Below are 20,794 nucleotides of genomic sequence, written 5' to 3' on the forward strand. Positions count from 1 at the left end.
TCTCTCTCTCTCTCTCTCTCTCTCTCTCTCTCTCTCTCTCTCTCTCTGTTCCCCTTTCATTCTGCTTCCCCGGAGCCGAATGAAGCAGGCAGCAGGATTAGAGTCCGCCAGCTATCAGAAGAGTCTAGATAAAAGGAACTGCTTCTTAAGCACCACTGCTGCAGCCCTTGTTGATTTTTTTTTTCTTTCCACACAACAGTTGTGCCTCATTATCCGGTGCCTGGCTCGATTTTTTTTTTTTTTTTTGGAGGGTTTGAAGTTTCTGGGCTTCAGTGACTGTTACAGAAGAAGAGGTGTTAGTGTTGCCTGGAGGTCTTGATTGTCTGCATTTATGAATGAAACTGACCTAAATCACCTGTTACCTCCAGTTTCCAGATTGTTTGAACTTCTGTGGCCGCACAATACAGGACCCGAGACTGAAGCAGCATAGGACCCACAGTGCCTGCAGCATGGGCTGGTTCGCTAGGATTGTCTGTCTTTTCTGGGGAGTATTACTTACAGCAAGAGCAAACTATCAAAATGGGAAGAACAATGTGCCAAGGCTGAAATTATCCTACAAAGGTAAGTTTTTCTTTTCCTTTTATTTGACTAGCTTTCTAATGCCTCCCTGCCCCCTGCCTTTTCATTCCTTGAACTCCCTCCCAACCTAAACCGTAAAACCTTTAGTTTAACCTGGGAAACCTTTGTGATCGTGTGTGTCTTTTGGAGGTGACTGAAACACTTTTTTATAAAAGCATGGCTTCTGTTGGATATATGACAATTTAAATGCAAACAAAGAACATTTAATCACATTTGCAGAGAAAAGCTGAATGCCTGGTAAATGCTGATCTATATATGTGATCATATATCCTGATAATTCTTCTGACTCTACTCCTATTAAAATATTTTTAAAAAACCACTATTGCAACAATGGTCTCTTTGTAGATGTGAGTGCCTCACCTATAATAATTATTATGATACATTGTATTTTCTTAGTTTTAGACAGTAAGTGGTTAATTGTCATCATGAATATTCAGTTTGTTCAGATCTGACAATCAGATGCTTAACATAAGCAGTAGATCATGGTTTGCCAAGAGAATATAAACTGGAGAGAACAGACTAGTTTTTTCCACAGTGTGTTATGATTGTACAAAAGACTGTGTATTTGGCTAATTGGTGCAAAGCTAAAGCCTTTGAAATGTAATGTTATTTGATTCTATATGTACTTCAGTGAGAACTGAAGAGATACTACTTTCTAGTTGTACAGCTAGCTGTGTGAACTTCTTTTCAAAAAAAGTATAAATTTAAGAAGAAAAAAAAAAGCCTTATCACATGATCGGTCTGGTTACATCTTAATGTGTATGCTTGTTTTTTAACGAGGATTTTAAAGAAAATATTTGTTCTATATTTGTTTAGATAGATTTTATAGATAGATGTATAATATCATGCTAATATGGATTCCAACATGGTATATATAACTTTTAATGGAAGAGAATATTTATATAACTGAGGTATTATTAAAATGGAGTTGAAGATTAAACTGTTTTAACTCAAGTAGTTTTACTCCCTAGGGTGTTGCTTTCTTATGATTCTCAAATTTCTACAATTGGGGGTGGGGCAATAAGAAGCTTCAATTATATTTCGTTTTTAGCCTGTGATGTGAAAGAAAATTATTGCATCTGTCTGTAGAGATGTCTGTCTACTATACATTGCTCTTATGCCAGAAAAGATATTCTTTAATTTTCACATGATGGGGAACATCTCTTTCTGAGTACTCTAGTGTGAATGAGAACCACAAAATAGGAAAGACAGATGTAATTTTTCACACTTTGGATTAGAAAATTAAACACCTACTAAATGTGTTTGTTTGTATTTAATACTTAGATAAAATACATTGAATTGGAAAATATATTTATTTTTGGTATAATTTTTTGGTTATTAAAATGAGAATGAATTTTAACCATTAGCAAGCAGAATTGCAACTGTACTCATATAAGGTTTTTAAAAATAATCAAAAGGCACCCATTAAATATTTAATTAAATCCCAATTGTGTCTTTATATAGTAACTGTCTTTAAATTATTTTCCTAGTATATGATATTATGGTATCTGTGTTTTCATCAGTTTTTGTTTTCTATTTTTACTCTTTGAGAGTATTTCATCCAATGATTCTTAGGTTAATCATCCACTTTCTTCAAGTTTATATTCCTCATGAGTAAGTTTTACGTACGAGTTTACTTCCTGAAGATGTGAATAGCTATATGCTATAATTTTGGAGTAAGTTTGAAACATGACATGCATTTTAAAAATCTATATTTGGAGATACTTGTCTAAGTGCTAAATAAATTGCAAAATCAGTAGGAACTGAGAATTATTCTTATTTATTTTGCGAGAATTTTATTTCCATGGTAATGGATTACTCTCCATTAATAGAAAAGGCACCAGTTCTTTCTACATATTAAAAGATAGCATTTAATTAGAATAGCCCTTTGTTATATACAAATACTTTAAACTTGTCTAATGAAGTGAGTTGTATATATTGACAAGATGTATATATTTGAAACTGTCTCTATGAGCTCTTTTTAGCAATGGTATCCATTAGAATTATTCTGCTTTCCTTTAAACCAAAAACTGCCCTACAGCTACATAACAATTCTATTGATATACCTAGAGCTGGGCAATTTGGTAAAACAAGCTGTGAAATGAACAACACCAAAAAGAATAATAGGGATGGCCCAAGCAATTTTTCTTCTGCCCTTTTATTGGTCTGTCATTACCTTTTTGTCTCTACGTGTACACTTGTTTTTCCAAAGCAACTGCCTGGTAGCCAATTGTCAGTACTTTGTTTCTAAGCTGTAATAGAGATTTTTTTTTTTTTAGCTACTTCTTTTTCCTCCTTAATTAGATGTCAAACACAGTTAAAACATCCACTGCTTTGCCCTTAAAAATATTCCAGCATGATTCATGAAGAGTTAAATCCCTGCCAACCCTAATTTCCCATGGTCACTTGTTTTCAAAGATCCACCATTAACCCTCTCATTTCTCAGGTTGCCAGCACGAAGTTTCAGGCAATCACTGTGCTTACTTTCTACTTGTCATTTTGCCTGGTGGGAGATAAAAGAGATTTGATATGTTAAATGAGAAAGAAAGAGAAGTAAGAACAAGAAGGCAGCCTTTGTAGTGGATATACATATATATCTAATAAGGTACCTCTTTACTTTCTAGGAACAGGAATTAAATAGATGTTTTCAGGACCATCTGGAGAAGTGATAATATTAGAAAAATGGGGTAGGCTGGCTTTTCCTCTGAACCAATCTGATTTAGAATCCTTGCGGGGGAAGCAAATGTGAGAACTCTGTAAATCTCAGCAGTCACATACAAATTATCCTCAAGAAACATTCACTCAGAGATACTTTTCCCTTCCTTAAATTCATGTAATATAGCTAGATGTTATAATGCTTCTTTTTAAAATTGATGAATAACTGTTTATTTGCCCTACGAAACTAGTCAAATTTCACTTTTCTCATGAAATACCAGATTATCATAAAATCTTCCTTTTGGAATGTGTGGTACGATGAAGACTTCAGAAAAACGTATGGAAATCACAAGGAAATAAATTAGGTCTGGGGTTTTAAACAAATGGCAAACATTCCATCACTCAGTGTAATGAGCTTTTCCAGGACATTGTGTGCTTCAGTTTTAGTAGAAATCAAAGACACATGCAAGTCTGAATGTGACGGTGATCATGTGAATCCAAAGATTATATCAGTGCCTTTAACTTTACCTTCATAGGGAGGACTTAGTAAATAGCCCTTAAATAAATGGTAGACATTTCAGAGGCTTTCTTTTCATACTTTGTAAAGGTTTTTTTGTTTTGTTTTTTTTCCAGAGTCAAATTGTTTAATTATTGTAAGAATGAGATTATTAGTTAAATCAAAATTCTCAGACATATCTTTTTGAGAGATGATAATGTTTAATTAAAAATTATGAATTAAAACTTGCAAAACCTTTTTTATTTGCCATTATTCAATATATTATGACCACTTCAAAATTTAATTTGTATGAATAATGATTTACTAATTAAACTTGTTGACTTTTCTGGGATTTTCATTAGTCTGCCAAAGCACAGGCATATATTTACATATTCATACATATATGTGTACACATATATGAATAGGTGAATATACATGAAGGACAAAATTTATGTTAATATTTTAGAGTTAATAAAAACAATCTTGGCAATCTACACATGGTAAATTATAATAAAATACTTTACAAATAAAAGTGTTATTGGTTTTAAAGATAGTCATGTGTTAAATTACATATGTATATTATAGCACACGTGATCTTTTTTTTTAATATTTATTTTTTTATCTTTGGCTGCATTGGGTCTTTGCTACTTTGCACGGGCTCCCTCTAGTTGCAGCGAGCAGGGACTATTCTTCGTTGTGGTGCGCAGGCTTCTCATTGCGGTGGCTTCTCTTGTTGCAGAGTACGGGCTCTAGGCGCACGGGCTTCAGTAGTTGTGGCATGCAGGCTCAGTAGTTGTGGCTCGCGGGCTCTAGAGAGCAGTCTCAGTAGTTGTGGCGCACGGGCTTAGTTGCTCCACGGCATGTGGGATCTTCCCGGACCAGGGCTTGAACCCGTGTTCCCTGCATTGGCAGGCAGATTCTTAAACACTGCGCCACCAGGGAAGCCCCAGGCATGATCTTTTGAGTCTCATGAAAAGTCTTCATGAATATCTCAAGTATTCAAGTAATAATATAAAATGGAATGTGTCTTATACTGGAAATCTCCTCATAGCTAAAATGGAATGTGTCTTTGAAGAGTAGGGTAGTAACATGTATATTTTCACAGAGCAAAGACATTATAAATTCTTTGCAATACCTTATCTCCAGTAGTCACTGCATATATGGCATCAGATCTCTTATTTGCTGATTCTTATTTAGTATGGCCTTTTCTTCCCAAATTCTTTTAACTTTAAAAATCATATTTTGGTTCTGAAGTCTTCGATTTGAGCACGCTGAAAACTAGAACTTTTTATTTATCTACTCGACAAGTATATCCAGGCAAAATAATAAAAAACAAAATAAAACAAAATGCACAGTATCACATCTTGCGATCCAGTGCGGATCAGATCAAGTGAGAGCTAGTGAAAGTCTCCAGTTTGAGGCTTCTCTGTTTGGAGCTGCCAGCCAGATTGGCCTTTGAAATAATAACTTATCAGTGCAGACTTTGGCAAGTAAGAAAATGACTGAGACCACAAAACCACCCCATGTAAGATAACTCACCAACTTTTGATAATGATGTGCAGTCTTTAATAGCTTAAGGAAACCTGAATACTGAAGAGATGAATTTTCCAATTCTAACTTTTTTAGGTTGTTATTTCTCTTCATATAAATTATTTCCTAGACTCCACTATTGTCAGTGATATGAAATGCCTAAATATTTAGGCAACTAAATAGAGGTATAGATCTGTGATAATTAATTTTTCTTTGTTTTCTTTTTTTCATTATCATATATCAATCAAACATTTAAAAATATGTTGGATTTTCAGTCTATTATATTTAAATTCTATATTGAAGAATTAATGCTATTAAAGGATTTTTCAGGAATAAATTTAATTGGAATCCATCAGTATGATTGCATATGTTCCTAGTAACAAAATAAAAGTTAAAGTGTTGGTAGCAGAGCATAATGTATTTCTATTTAGTGTGAATATATAATTGTATTTGAGATGTGAGCTTTAAGTAACTTATAAAGTTATCAAGAACTTAAAGTCAGCTGTAAGGAAGTGTGTGGTTTAACTTCTTATCCCAGTTTCTCTCATTTAAACTTCAGTGGTACACCTACGTATCACAGTTCCCAAGATCAAAATATCACACACACCTTTACATCGTTTTGGAGAACTGTAAAATCTCAAGTCAGGACTATTTTAAATAGAATTTACACTTGAGTTTTTAAAATTCTTCCAGTACTGAAATAAATTTTTAATTGATCATTATCTATAACATTCATTTACAAAGTCATGATATTATAGCATAGAGAGTTACCTATTAATTGATGAAGACATTGCACTTATCAAACCTTCATGAAAATAAAAACCTACGATAAAATGATCCATTAATGCAAAGCTGTAAGTAAAATCTCCAAAACTCATGACAGTGTCTTAGTTCATGCGGTGAAAGCTGATTTTAAAAAGACCAGCAGTTGTAAACATAAGTTAGAACCAGTGTGAATCTTGGGATGGATTTTACCCTTCATGACTTCTAAGGTGCTGTTTAAAGGAACTACCATGATTTGCAGTTCTATGCTTCTGCTAATAGGTGGCACTAGCCATTTGAGACAGTTCTTTCATTAGTTCGGAAATGGGAAGGCTGCTAGGATAAATACATACAGAGTAGTGTGTGGAGACCAAGCTTGGAAAAACTGGCATGAGAGTCAGGATACATAACAAGCACAAAACAGAAGCATTAGTTAAAATGGAATTTGCTACAGAATTTGATGTGCTCTTTGCATGTATTGGTACCTTCTGACCCTCAAAAAGTAGATTGTTGTAACCAAAATTAAATAAATAATGTAATTTAATTTAAATGAGAATTTACATGTGCAATTGGTCTATAAAATGTAAACAAAATAATGAGTGAAGCAGTAGTAACAAACAATCGGAGTGATGGAAGGACAGTGTCCTGTGGATATGTATAAATAAGACATATATAATTATTTTAAGCCTGAATCATAAAGTGCACTTAACAGGAGCGAGGCAGCCTGCCTGTGGCACATTATCACCCTCATTTATAATTGGAGAGTGGCTAGTTGAGAAGGTAAAATAATGTTTAGAAAATTACATTTGGTATATTTTTAAAAGAATGACTCCTTTAGATTTGTAGGTTGTTTTAAATTATTATCATAATTAAACATACCAAAGAACCAGTAAATTCTATCTGACACAAATAAGTCTAAATGTCTTCAGTTACTATCTCCTTCCATTGCCAAAACATAAACATCAGTATAAATAGAGAATTTGCACACTATTTCCAGATAGTAACAAAGCTGGACTCTGTCAAACCCAGGATAAGAGGATATACAATTTATACTTGAATTAGGGAATAGAGATAAGTAAAAATAAAATTCTGTTGAATAAATATGAAGAGTGAATTGGTCTTAGTGTTTTCTACAAGCTTAGAGTAAAACTGAAAGGGACCACGAATTTAGGGAGTCTTGTCATCTCATGAATGAGTCGTTGAAACTACATATCCAGGTTTCCTTTGCTTGAAGAGATGTGCCGTGGGAAACCATGTTGACCAAAACTTTACAGTAACTTAATTTGTCACTGCAATCATAAACATGTCTTTGGATAAAATATAACATCACCCACTTGAGTCTTCATCAGCAAACTAAATGAAGTTTAGTTCTATTGATATGTCCAATGAGTTCTTTAGTCAAGAAAACTACTTATGTGGATCATCTTTGTTGTGTCAGATTGTGAGGTTCTAAGGCCAGATTGTATGGTTTTTCATTGGTATAATCTCAAAGGCTAGCACAGTCACTCATTGAATGAACTTGTGCTTCATTGGATACACCGTGTTTTTAACCGCAAAGTATACCTGTTTATAAGTGAGTACAAAATTAATACAAATCTGTAATAAATCAATTCATTATAAGTGAATAGTACGTTATAATGTGGTAGAGAAAGTAAAGTCAGTTCTAAATGCTAAGGTAGGAGGATATCAGTGGAGGCATTTAGATGCATGCAAAGGGCAGTGGTATCTCCACAAATAGAGTCTCCTCTGAGCCAAGCGTATTCCAGCACTGAATCACAAAGTGTCTGGGTCACCTTTGTTTGCCTGCAAGTAGGAGATGGAAAATATATAACAATAAATGCATCTCAGAAGCCTCTAGGAGAGAAATTATTTCATTCCTTTCAACAAATACCCTGAGTTTCCTTATTATGGTATCTCAGTACACACAACAAGAAAAGAAAGTGAGCGAGACGATTCTAAAATCAAATAGTGGCTAAAGACATACTGTCTCCTTATCACTCTTACTGTATCTGGATTTTTGTGTAGAACAAACCAGTCCTACCAAACAAAGTTGAAAATGCAATCGTTTAAAAGTTCAAATTGGCTAGATTTCATTGTCCACACTTTTGGGAGAATCCTGGCTTTGCTCTCTGACAACCTGCTAAGATTAATGTTGCAGAGCCTTCCTTGCTTCTTCTTACCCTTGATTCCACTTATCAAGAGCAGCAGTTACTCATTGCCCCTTGCTTTTCATCTCCTAGTAAGCCTCTGGCTTACTTTGGCTCTGTGCTCTATGGCCTGGGACCACCACCTACTTCCATCCTCAGCCCTTGCTCCCAAACCCCACCCGCCCAGGAGAGTAGATATGATAAGAAAGATCCACAGGAATCTTTGTTGAAGTGTGATGTGCAAAATATATGTTGAGTTTGTTGTTTAAGATCCCAATCTTATATAATCGAGACGGTGAGAGAGAACAGTAGGCTACTTTCCTTAGTCCACTTATAGGTCTATAATTGATATCTAGAATATAAATTAATGTACAGTGCTTGACTTTACAGTCTTATAAAATATATGTTAGTCTTGTGACAAGGTAGAATTATCAATAGGAAAGGAAATAATACAACTACCCAGAGTGCTCTTACATACAAATCATAGTTATTCATGGTGTTTAAAAATGATTAAGTCCTAATCCAAGCCCTTCCAGAATATATTTGGGGAAAGCCAAAACAAAGTTCTTTATGCCTGAGGTCAAATCAAAACTATACATGCACTTTTGAGTCTTTATAATATGTGCAGAAATTTTACCTTCAAATTTGAAATTTCAAGAGAATAGACTCTGCTCTGTTGTAATCATCCTTTAAGAATTAGTTTAAATGAACCTAGGTTTTCATTAGCTATGCAAACTTCAATTATTTACAAAAATAAGTTATGATAAATAATAAGCATTTCTTACTTGTATTTTATATGTAAGACAAACACACAAAACCATGTAAGGCAAGTGGCAGATTTCTTCATGAATAAGTAGATTCTTGGATAAATAAAGTGAATACATAATGGGACTTCTGAGGAAGGTGGTATCACATCTACCTAGAGACTTCAGGGAATTTTGTAAAATAAGGCATAAGGAAGGTGGGCCTTGAAAGACAAGAAGTATGTGAGAAGGCAGAAATAGAAAAAAGTGACAATTAAACCACTATCAAAAATATTTGGGGGATATTTTTTTATAAAAGCAATATATTTTATAAAGTATGTAATAATACAGTTTTATATATATATATTCTTATGCATTCAAATGTGATATGGAAACAAGTGTGTCCTTTAACAAGGGGAACTTAAAGTTGTAGTATGTCAGGCTAGGAATGTCATCTAGTTAACAGGTGTTTGTCTATGTTTGACTGAAAATGAGAGCAAGATGGACAAGTGGCACATCCTTGAAAGACTTTTCCACAGTGCTCACAGTGGTCATTTGGGTTTATTCCATCTCTCCTTTGAGATTTATCTGTAAAGTATATGAGACAAGCTTCTTTCTAACCAATGGAGAAAAGAGGAAAGTTGAGTGTTGTTATCCAGTATAGAAAACACTGTGACTTTTGTTCCTTGAAATTATAAAATATACTGGTTTAGAATGCAGGTTTCTTCTTGTTCTCCTAGTGAATTCCTATTTTTTTTTTCTGCTTTACTCTATTTTTACTCTATTATTTCTGTAACCAATTTATTTACTCTATTTACTCTAACCAATTTATTTTACTCTATTATTTCTGTAACCAATCCACCAACAATTTTTAAAATTTATTTATTTATTTTATTTAATTTTTTTTACATCTTTATTGGAGTATAATTGCCTTACAATGGTGTGTTAGTTTCTGCTTTATAACAAAGTGAATCAGTTATACATATACATATGTTCCCATATCTCTTCCCTCTTGCGTCTCCCTCCCTCCCACCCTCCCTATCCCACCCCTCCAGGTGGTCACAAAGCACCGAGCCGATATCCCTGTGCCATGCGGCTGCTTCCCACTAGCTATCTATTTTATGTTTGGTAGTGTATATATGTCCATGCCACTCTCTCAGTTTGTCCCAGCTTACCCTTCCCCCTCCCCATATCCACAAGTCCATTCTCTAGTAGGTCTGTGTCTTATTCCTGTCTTACCCCTAGGTTCTTCATGACCTTTTTATTTTTTCTTAAATTCCATATATATGTGTTAGCATATGGTATTTGTCTTTCTCCACCAACAATTTTGAAAAGAGCAACTGCTATTTTATAAATCATATTTGTTTTTAATATGAAGACACCCATATCATCTATATGATGATCATCAAGTATTAAGATGCCCCTTTAACTGTATATTCCTGTTATGTGCCACGTCTTTAAATGCAAAGTCATATATTACATATATTTTAATTTGCTTGGCACTTTGTTATCATTCAGGATGTTCCTCTGGCTCACTTAAGAAGGAAACTTAGTTTCAGAACAAACAAGCTAGTAAAATCTTGGAACGTTTCATAACATATTAGACAAAGTTGTAGGTTCGTGGTATTTTGCAACACAAACTGCAAAAAGTTACTTCTGGAATTTTGGTCATAATAGAATAATCCCTTGTACTTGCAGAATTATATATAGATGAAGAGCTACACAAATCAGTGTGTTTATACGAGTTCAAATGTGTGTGTATCCATAACAAATACAAGAAAAGTTACATTCAACTCATTATTTTTCTAAATCACATCATGTTTGAGAATTATGGAAAATGGAATGCCAATCACTAGAACACAGACTGAGGCAAAAGGTCATGGGAGACTGTCTCTCCCTTTGCTCGATGGCAGGTCTTGAGTGGTTCAGGACTGGCCATGATTTTCTGTCCTTTAGTGGTTGACCTTACCAGAGCACCTTCTACTGTGCAGTGCTGCCGTCTAGCCAAGTTCTCTGCTCTCTCTTAGGCACTAGCACTCTGGGAAGTTACCAAATTGCCTCTTTCAGTAGCCCTTCCATTAAGACTTCTCAGCATCTTGGCTCTAGGTCATGTAGTGTCTTTCCTCTAAAAGCACACAGGTCCTCTCAGGTCCTTCCACCTCCAGAATGTAGTGTGTGAGCAGGTCCCGCTGGTACAATAGCCTTTCATCTTTCCAGACTTGAAATAAATGATCTTTTTAACTGATTCTGGCCACCCTCCCCTACCCCTTTGCTCTGGAAGTACAACGTCTTCAACCCATACCTTCTTATCCTATCCAAATAGATCTCCTCTAAGTCTATCATTTGGAAAACAAAATCTGTTCATTTTCCCCTGGGGGTATAGAAAAAGTTTCTAGGCCTCAAAAATTAAAAGCCTTTCTGTCTCTCTTGGGAAGAGGCTAGGAAGCTTTCATTTTTAGCAGATTAATCTACAGAAATTAAATGACTATTTCTTAATTAGGTAACTTTGCCACTTTAACTTTTCTCTAAGGGCTCTCTTCTACACACATACACCTAAAGCTAGACATCCTGCCTAGAACAGAGGGTGTGGTGCTCATATATTTTAGTCTAAATGTCTCAACTTTACATCTATAAAATATGCTGACTAAAGGACAAACAAATTAGTCTTCTTGACCCTTGAGATGTAGAAGTGTCCCACAACTGATGAGTGGGAAGAAAAGCACAGCAGAAAGCTGACAACTGGAGGGCATGAGCCAGGGTTACCCAGGGAACTCTTCCCAGTCTGCCCATGCCCCTGCTTGGGAAAATTACTTTCCCAGGTGCTACAAGTTCTGGGAACCAGTTGCTGAGTAAGCTAGGGGCTTTTGCATGTACCCCTTCTACATAGCAAAGGCCACAGAAAATCTACACTTGGATCTGTCACAGGGAACCCCAACTCAACTTGTTTGTTCAAAACTATACTCACAGTCCTCTCTACAAACTTGTTCACCCTCTTGGTTCCCCGTTTCCGGGATTGTTGTCATTTTGTCCTAGTTGTTCAGACCACTAGCATCTTTGCCTTCCCCTTGCTGACTCTCCCCATATCTAACCAATCTCAATGTTCTATGGATTCTCCCTCTTGAGTTCATCCCTCAAATCTTTCCTCTTCTGTCCTCCAGGTTAAGTCAGGCTCTTATCATTACTTGCCCTGTTATGACAGCAGTCGCCTATAGTTGTCTCTTCTTTCTGTCATTACTGGCTACAACTCTTTCTGAAATTCAAATCTAATTATGCCTCTCCTTTTTAAAAAGTTCCTACTGATTACAGCCAAACTCCTTAGTTTTACCTAGAAGGATGATTAACCTAAAGTAGTCTAGGGCACAGAGGAGCTATTTGGAGGGCCTGCCATGGTTCAGCTATGAGGAAATGAATGCCGGAATAAGGATCATGATAATTGAAATGAGAAAGAAATGCTGGAAATGGGACACATTGAACGTATAGAAAAATTGGGTTTGGGGAATGATTGTGTGTAGGGAGGATCTGGAGAATTCAAGAACAATAAGTTTTAAGTTTTCTGCAACTAGGAGTATTATACAACAATTGATAGTATCTGGAAAGTGAAACTCTCTTCACCCTACAGCCCAACCATGCCCCAATATAGTGCTCCCTTCACGTCACACCTGTGACCTTGCTGCCGCCTGTCCTCCCACGCTCTCAATTGTGTACTGACGTTGTCCTCTCAAACAGACATCGACTTGAGTATCACCTTTGGCAAGGCTTTTGAAGAGGCAGAGAAACAGAGGTAGGAAACATAATATGGCACCTGTCCTGAAGAAACTTAGCATTCGGAAGGGAAGAAGACACAGATAGTCAACTTTGTAAGATCACACCTGCTCTTTATCTATCTTATATTCTCAGTCAAGTACAGAGTCTTGTGCATGACAGAGCCTTACTAAATACTCCTTGAATGAAGTGATTGAAGGAATAAGTGAGGAGGTGGCTGGTAATCATTCCAGGTGAGAGAGCTAAGGAGCAGAGGTGAGACCATACAAACAATGGATTTGAGAACAAAACATAGCCCAGTTTAAAGGTTTGTAAAATCAAGTACTGGGGCTTCCCTGGTGGCACAGTGGTTGAGAATCTGCCTGCTAATGCAGGGGACATGGGTTCGAGCTCTGGTCTGGGAGGATCCCACGTGGCGTGGAGCAACTGGGCCCGTGAGCCACAACTACTGATCCTGCGCGTCTGGAGCCTGTGCTCCACAAGAGAGGCTGCGATAGTGAGAGGCCCGCGCACGGCGATGAAGAGTGGCCCCCGCTTGCCACAACTAGAGAAGGCCCTCGCACAGAAATGAAGACGCAACACAGCAAAAATAAATAAATTAATTAAAATCAAGTAGTGAAATATTTGATTGGAAGAAAAATAATTTAAGGCTACAGGAGCAGTTCAAATGCTGATAAATGGTAGGGAACTCTGAAACAGAGTGTACAGGATTTAAACTTTAGATTCGAGTAATAGGTGATGAAATTTTTTAAAGTTTATAAGTGAGTGGCATGTGCGAAGCAACACTTAGGCATCCCGAATCCTGGGAGTAGAGCTTTAGTTCTGAGTTACTGAGTCATCATCTGAGATGCAGAAGCAAGATTCTGTAACAAGACTTATAACTCAGGTTAGGCTTCACGTAATGACCTTGTTATCCTGGGGTACAGAGACTTCATATGTGGGCATGTAGCTCACCTTATCTACATAGAGCATATATTTTCACATGTCCAGAAAAATGCAAGTTATACTTAAGAAAAACTGCAGATATTTATGATTTCATGTAAAATTATAAATTCCAACAGTTGAGTGTCATTTAAGATATAGCTCTACCTAAAAATATTCTACATTATGTACTAATTCCTTCAAATATTAAGTTTATGGCAGACTATACATGTAAAACTTCTGATGAGGAATGATACATGCATTTTACTCTGTCACAAAGTCACTATTTAGGCAAAGCAAGATATCAAAGGTGACTTCCTTTTTTCCCCATCACCATATTATATGAGTTCATCATTCTTCTTTTTTTCTTTTTTTTTTTTGCGGTACGCAGGCCTCTCACTGTTGTGGCCTCTCCCGTTGCGGAGCACAGGCTCCGGAGGCGCAGGCTCAGTGGCCATGGATCACGGGCCCAGCCACTCTGCGGCACGTGGGATCTTCCCGGACCGGGGCATGAACGCGTGTCCCCTGCATCGGCAGGCGGACTGTCAACCACTGTGCCACCAGGGAAGCCCAGTTCATCATTCTTTTGATGAATTTTTTTTTTTTTTTCCTCCTGGGCTGGAAAGGAAAGATTCACTCCTTTGCGTTTGATTCTAACTAGATAAAATTAGAAGCTGTACTCAGAGCAGCTACTCCTAAGACTCAGATTCCCTGTTGGACTCTCACATGCTGACCTGGAGCCATGGAGTTTTCTTACTTTCATTGCATGTTTTTCATGTTCAATAGGGTCTCAGCCTTCTTTTGCTTCCCAAGGTGCTTATTCAGAACAGAATTAAGGTTCCCTCTGCTCACTCTAACAGAGCAGACGTCCGTTCTCTATCGATTCAACCCCCTAATCCAGACAGATTCTTGAGAAAGATTTCTAGCATAACAACAAAATGAGACCCAGTGACTCAAACAAATAGTTTCTTTCTGGCATGCATGAAATCACTTAGCAAGGCACAGTGTCCGTTGTGCCTACTGTTTCATCAGAAACAAGATTACTACTTATCTGATTGGCTTTGCTCTTTAGCTGTCAAATTGGAAAAAAACTATCTACTCTATGACAGTACTTCTGTTCCCATCTATATAAACATCTACACATTAATTCTGAAAGAATCTGTTTAGTCTATTCTAAGCAGATGCCATATAAGGGAGTGAAATGAGCAATGTTATAGCGATTGGTTTCTTTTTTTTTTTTTTTTTTGTGGTACTCGGGCCTCTCACTGTTGTGGCCTCTCCCGTTGCGGGGCAACAGGCTCCAGACGCGCAGGCTCAGCGGCCATGGCTCACGGGCGCAGCTGCTCCGCGGCATGTGGGATCTTCCCGGACTGGGGCACGAACCCGTGTCCCCTGCATCGGCCGGCGGACTCTCAACCACTGCGCCACCAGGGAAGCCCAGCGATTGGTTTCTTTAGTACAGGTCTCAGTCCAGAATATTGAACTGTACCACAAGCAACATACACTAAGGGTCATAGTCTCCCAAACAGATTCTCCATTGTACATATTACACCATCTTTTTCATACAAATTAGTTTTCTTTATAGAGTTAATAGCAGATTTACTGCCTCTTCACATTTACTAAAGAATAAAATTTCACATTCTTGGAGTATACAAAATGATAGCACGTATTCAATTAAAATTATATATATTTGATCATATGTGTTGTCATTATTTAGTATTACTGAATAGTAAGTCATGCTGTGTTTACAGAGTTCAGGTACCTATTCGCTGGCCTTTTGAAAATCAGTGGCCTTTTTGAATTTAGCTGCTGGAACAAAAATTTCACCAATACAAGAGGAATCTAAGCCTAGCAAAGAAAGCAATGAATTGACTCTGGCATTTTCTAGGTGTTAGGACTCTGGCATGTATTTTAGCCTCAGGTTGCTCTTCTGTTACATGCAGAGAATAGCTACTTTACAGTAGCTCTTATTGGGATATTGACAATACACGTGTAAGGTGTTCAGTCAGTGCTTGGTACATGGAAGAGATTCATTAACTATTAATTCCTTGTAGCAGATTAATAATTGCATAGGTTCTAGGTTACAGTGTTTTGCTCATTCAGAGTGGGCATGCATGCATGCATTCTCTAGCTATTATGCTTATTTTGTGAACCAAATTAATAAATGCTAATAATACAAAGAAAATCACAGTTATTACATTTGTAATGTGCTTCTTTCAGAGACACGTAGCATAACAGTGCAAATCTTTGAAAACATGAAGTTTGTCAATGTCATCTGGTCAGTGAATACAGGAGAACCCTTTGTGAAAAGCTAGTGTTGCAAGTAAACAGTTGTAAAAAAATTTGAAAAGCTGAGTCTAACATTCAGCCTTTCAGTCCTACATAAGTGCCCTTAAATGTCTTGGTGTTGACTTGTTGCTTGTCACAGTTTTAAGTGTGGACTATGGATGAGGGTATACATGATACTGACCATGGGGGGACTTCCCTGGTGTCGCAGTGGTTAACAAACTGCCTGCGGGCTTCCTGGTGGTGCAGTGGTTGAGAGTCCGCCTGCCGATGCAGGGGACACGGGTTCTCAAGAATCTGCCTGCCAATGCAGGGGACACCATTTGGATCCCTGGTCTGGGAAGACCCCACGTGCCATGGAGCAACTAAACCCGTGCGCCACAGCTACTGAGCCTGTGCTCTAGAGCCCACGAGCCACAACTACTGAAGCATGCATGCTCTAGGGCCCATGCTGCGCAACAAGGGAAGCCACCGCAATGAGAAGCCCGCGTGCCTCGACGAAGAGTAGCCCCTGCTCGCCGCAACTAGAGAAAGCCCGTGTGCAGCAACGAAGACCCAACAGAGCCAAAAAATTAATTAATTAATTAATTAATTTAAAAAAACACTAATTATGGGGATGAAAGCAGACATGATTTTTAGGTCTTCTGGCTCTCAATGCTTAGCGAGCCAGACTGAGCAAAGGAGCACCTGTTTCTAAAGAAAAGACTTGCCTGCATCTCGCAGATTATAAGTTCCAGTTTGTGTTTTCAACATGAACCAAGGTCAGCCATTTAATATTCAGTAAAAATAACCAGGAAATGACTAGTTTTATTAGCTCCTGTACTTACAGCATATCCTGTCAAATGGCGTAATGGTTGCCTTGAATATTATTTTGTTATGACTTGGTCCATGAAGACACAAAATCCTTCATGACAACTTACAAAGTATTGAATCCACAGAGGAATTAACACAATATTCCCATTTAATATGTCCCCGAGGCTGAATGAAACATTGTAGATATGAAGTCTGAGTCTTTCAGACCAATTCTATGAACCTCCTGTGATGGCGAATAACCCACTTGCAGGAAAAAGGATATGCAGTCATTCGAGAAAATAAACTTGCAGTCTGAAGCTAGTAAATAGAATGAAGAAAATGTTGGGAGCCACTTAAAGGGGCTTTTGTCTAACAGAAGACACTGGGAAGCCAGACTGGGAAATCTAGACGTTGTCAGAAGGGGAGGTGACACTAACCACAGTTGGCTTTTAAAGGACTTCTCTGGAAGGCAGAATTCCTTTGGAAAACACTTTATGCACCAGCATGAATAAGTTTCTGAGGTACTCTAGACAAAGATGAATTTTATTTCTTTGTGGCTTTAGCAATATTACAATGCTCATAAACTCTTTTACCTTATGCCAGACATGTGGAAGCAATCAATATATGTAAATGATATGTGAAGGTGAGGCATAGTTTTAGCTTAAAAACTTAGACTGTCTGCGGTTATAAATTATAACCACATCACAAAGAGCTACTCGCCTTTTAATAGTAACTTAAATGTAAAAATAATCAGCGATGAATTCTTAAAACTGCTAGTGTTTTCTTAGTAAAGTACAATAAATGTAAAATATAGTGCTACTTTGTGCTGTTACATTATTTTTAAGACAACATTTAAAGGCAAATATTTTTTACCTTAAGTAATTATTAAAATGTAAATAGCTATAGTTAGACATAATTACATCAGTCTATCTCTGAAAAACTACTTTTTTGCCAAGGGTTGCATTTTAGATTAACTCCAGTTGCCCTTATTAATATTAATGCCCCCCTTTTTCTGTTAACATTATATCAATTTGGTTTTTGCCTATAATATACTTTTTTATATTTATATATGTGTGTATATATGTATTCCTATGCTTTGTAACATTTTGTAAATTTTGAACATATAAACATGAATCAAATCTCCCAGCAAAGGAAACAGCTATAATAAAAATAACTGTTTCCCTTTCTTTAAATTTAAAACAGTGAAACTGTTAGTCTCAATATGATGGTGCTGTGCCTCTTTTAAAATATTTTTACCATCTGCTCTATATAAAGCTGGATATTAAAATAACACGAATTCAAAGTAGTGTTAGACACACACACACAACTAGTAGAGGGAAAGAAAGTAAAATACAATAAATCAAAGATGAATATTTAAACATTAATTTATCATCTTTTCAACGAAAAAAAGATCATATTTTGTTAGACTGAAATCAGGTCTGTTATATCCCCAATTTACTCATAGTAAAACAAACAAAACTCATTCTAACATATGTACTCGAGAGAACCAAGAAACAATCATTATACTAAATATTTAAATAAAATTCACCAATATAGAATGGCTCTACATGCCATACTTCATTCAGCAGGCATGTACTGGTGCAGGGTCTCTGACAAACGGGACAGAGATAAAAGACACAGTCCCCATGCAGAAGAATCCTACCCTCCTATATCAACCCAGATTAATTAGGGTTTAGTATATCATTGGGCTAATTTTTTAAAATATGGAAGTTTTACAAAATAGAATGAATTCCTCAGTCTACTAGACAAATGCCAGTTGCCATTTGGAGTTTATTTCCTAGAGCAATAGTAGAGGAATGTGAGGAGAGGGAGAATGACCAGGAATGGAGAAACATTGACTCAGCTGCTGGATGTGAACAGTCCTAAAAGAAAGACAAATTCTTCAACTCAGATGCTTGTGCCCGTGTGTTGTTGTTGTTGTTGCAGTTTGGTCTAGGGTTTTACTGTAACTCTGATTACTCAGCACGTATTTCCATGCTATTATGCTCTTGCTTCTTTAAATAGTGTTCTCTTTCTCATCCAGAAAATGTTCTTTTAAAACAAACTCATTTCAAATGGACAAAAATTAACTAAGTATAACTATGCACCAATCACTATAATGATTACTATGAAAAGAAAATCATACAGGGTTAATCCCTTTTCTCAAGAACCTCACAACATAGTGCTCGAGAAAGTGTACCACCCAACAATAAGGCAAATTGGTCCATCAGTTAGATATAAAACAAATGCCATGAAATTTAGAGGTGACAGTGGCTTGTTAATTATGCTGCAGTATGCTGTCGAGCATAGAGAAAATATGTTTTACAGGGAGTGAAAATTAAGCTAGACATACAAGGATGAAGAAAATTTTCCAAGGAAGCATGGGGAAGCCCTTTCTGGTAGAAGCACAATCTGGAAACATGAGGCATTAATATGTATAGCTTATCTAAGGAGCCACAACATTAATTGAACATTAATTTAATCTTTATGGAAAGGGGTAGCAGATAGTGAGGCAATGGAAGCCAGTTCTGAAAATCTGAGTATGTCAGGGATCAGTGATTCTTTATAATCTTTGATCATCCCTCATACTAATATGGTATGCAATGAAGTACACTATACATTGTGGAATATGTACAAAGATAATTCTGCCCCAGGGGCAAGAGTTTGTTAAAACACCCAAATGTGCAAAGAGTAATGTATCCTAACAAAGGACTGTGAGAATTCGGAAAATTAAGATATCACAGAGGCCATGGATCAGGAAAGTCCTCTTGTGAGAAGAAGAATTTGAGGTGGGCCTCAAAGAGCCTTTTGGCAGGTGTGGAGGAGAGAGGAAGAATAGAAAACATTCTAGGCGATGGAAGTAAATGAACAATAAACAGAAGAGAAGGTGTTAAGGGTAGTTCATGAAGTGTTTAGTATATTAGTTTGCTTAACCATATTTTAAAAAATCATATGAGGTACGTTCAGGTACTAATTGAAAAATCATGGGCAGTTAACTTGATTTCTCTGAGCACACGATGCATGACACAAAAGAGGTATTCAGTACCTATTCAGTCTTTTTCCTTCAGTTTCCAATGGAAATGCTTAAATATCCCATAAAATATGTCATCATCATTATTATTTATTTTTTTTTTTTGCGGGACGCGGGCCTCTCACTGTTGTGGCCTCTCCCGTTGCGGAGCACAGGCTCTGGATGCGCAGGCTCAGCGGCCATGGCTCACGGGCCCAGCCTCTCCGCGGCATGTGGGATCTTCCCGGACCGGGGCACGAACCCGTGTCCCTTGCACCGGCAGGCGGACTCTCAACCACTGCACCACCAGGGAAGCCCATTATCATTATTTTTAATTCATATGTTTAAGTACATTTTAGGTGCATGGTACCAAGACCAGAACAATAATCTACTTAGAATCGGTAGAACATAGTAGTTAAGAACATGGTGTTAGTAATCAGGAATTTGGGGCTCAAATCTGACCCTTGACTATGTGACCTTGGACAATATGCCCCACTAAAACTCAGTGTTTGTTTAAAAGATGGGGATAATAAAAGATCTAACCTTTTGGATGCTTCTGTAGATTACATGAGGTTTAGCTGGTACCCTTTTAAAATGTATCATGGATGATACACATGGAGTACTAGCAAAGCAATTGGCATGGTGAGTGCCCAGTAATATTGCATTTTGATAGAAAATATAGAAATGGCTCACAAAATGAGGTATCAGGTCAAGTGATAAAAGTGTAGAAAAGGTGATAAGTGTAATGGAGACGCAGAGGAGGCATTCTTTACCAAGGACTGAGATGAGAGCTGAGAAGTCAAAGATGGGTACAAGTAAGATAAGTCGAGAGTTGAGATAGTGCTGTGAGCAATTAGGTAAAAATGTAAGCTGTGTTTGGAGGGGAAAGACAAATGCTTTGTTTGTTTGACTGCCTTTTCCCTCTATTGTATTAAACATTGGTTTAAATAAATCATTTCAGTAAATATGGCTACCCTTGTTGATGTAGGTGCTAATTATTGTGACTGATTTTCTATTTTCTCTCTGTCTCCTGAAAAGATTGATAAGCAATGACTACGTCAAGATGTATGAAATAGAAGAGAATTGAAAGAGCAAGATGACTAGATATCTC

At 37.0% G+C, this 20,794-nt stretch overlaps 1 protein-coding gene across 1 annotated transcript in view; it reads left to right on the forward strand.

Moving 5' to 3' along the window:
• Positions 1 to 51: 51 nt before the first annotated feature.
• SEMA3A (semaphorin 3A) overlaps positions 52 to 20,794 on the forward strand; it is a 234,677-nt gene continuing 213,934 nt past the window's right edge. The window contains exon 1 of the mRNA XM_027102735.1: positions 52 to 561. Coding sequence (XP_026958536.1) covers positions 450 to 561 — 112 coding nt within the window. The 5' untranslated portion in view covers positions 52 to 449. The remainder of the gene's footprint in view (positions 562 to 20,794) is intronic.

Source organism: Aethalodelphis obliquidens, unplaced genomic scaffold (genome assembly GCF_003676395.1).
Source record: "Aethalodelphis obliquidens isolate GAN/ISIS:26980383/991018 unplaced genomic scaffold, ASM367639v1 scaffold5, whole genome shotgun sequence".
Taxonomy (NCBI): Eukaryota; Metazoa; Chordata; class Mammalia; order Artiodactyla; family Delphinidae; genus Aethalodelphis; species Aethalodelphis obliquidens.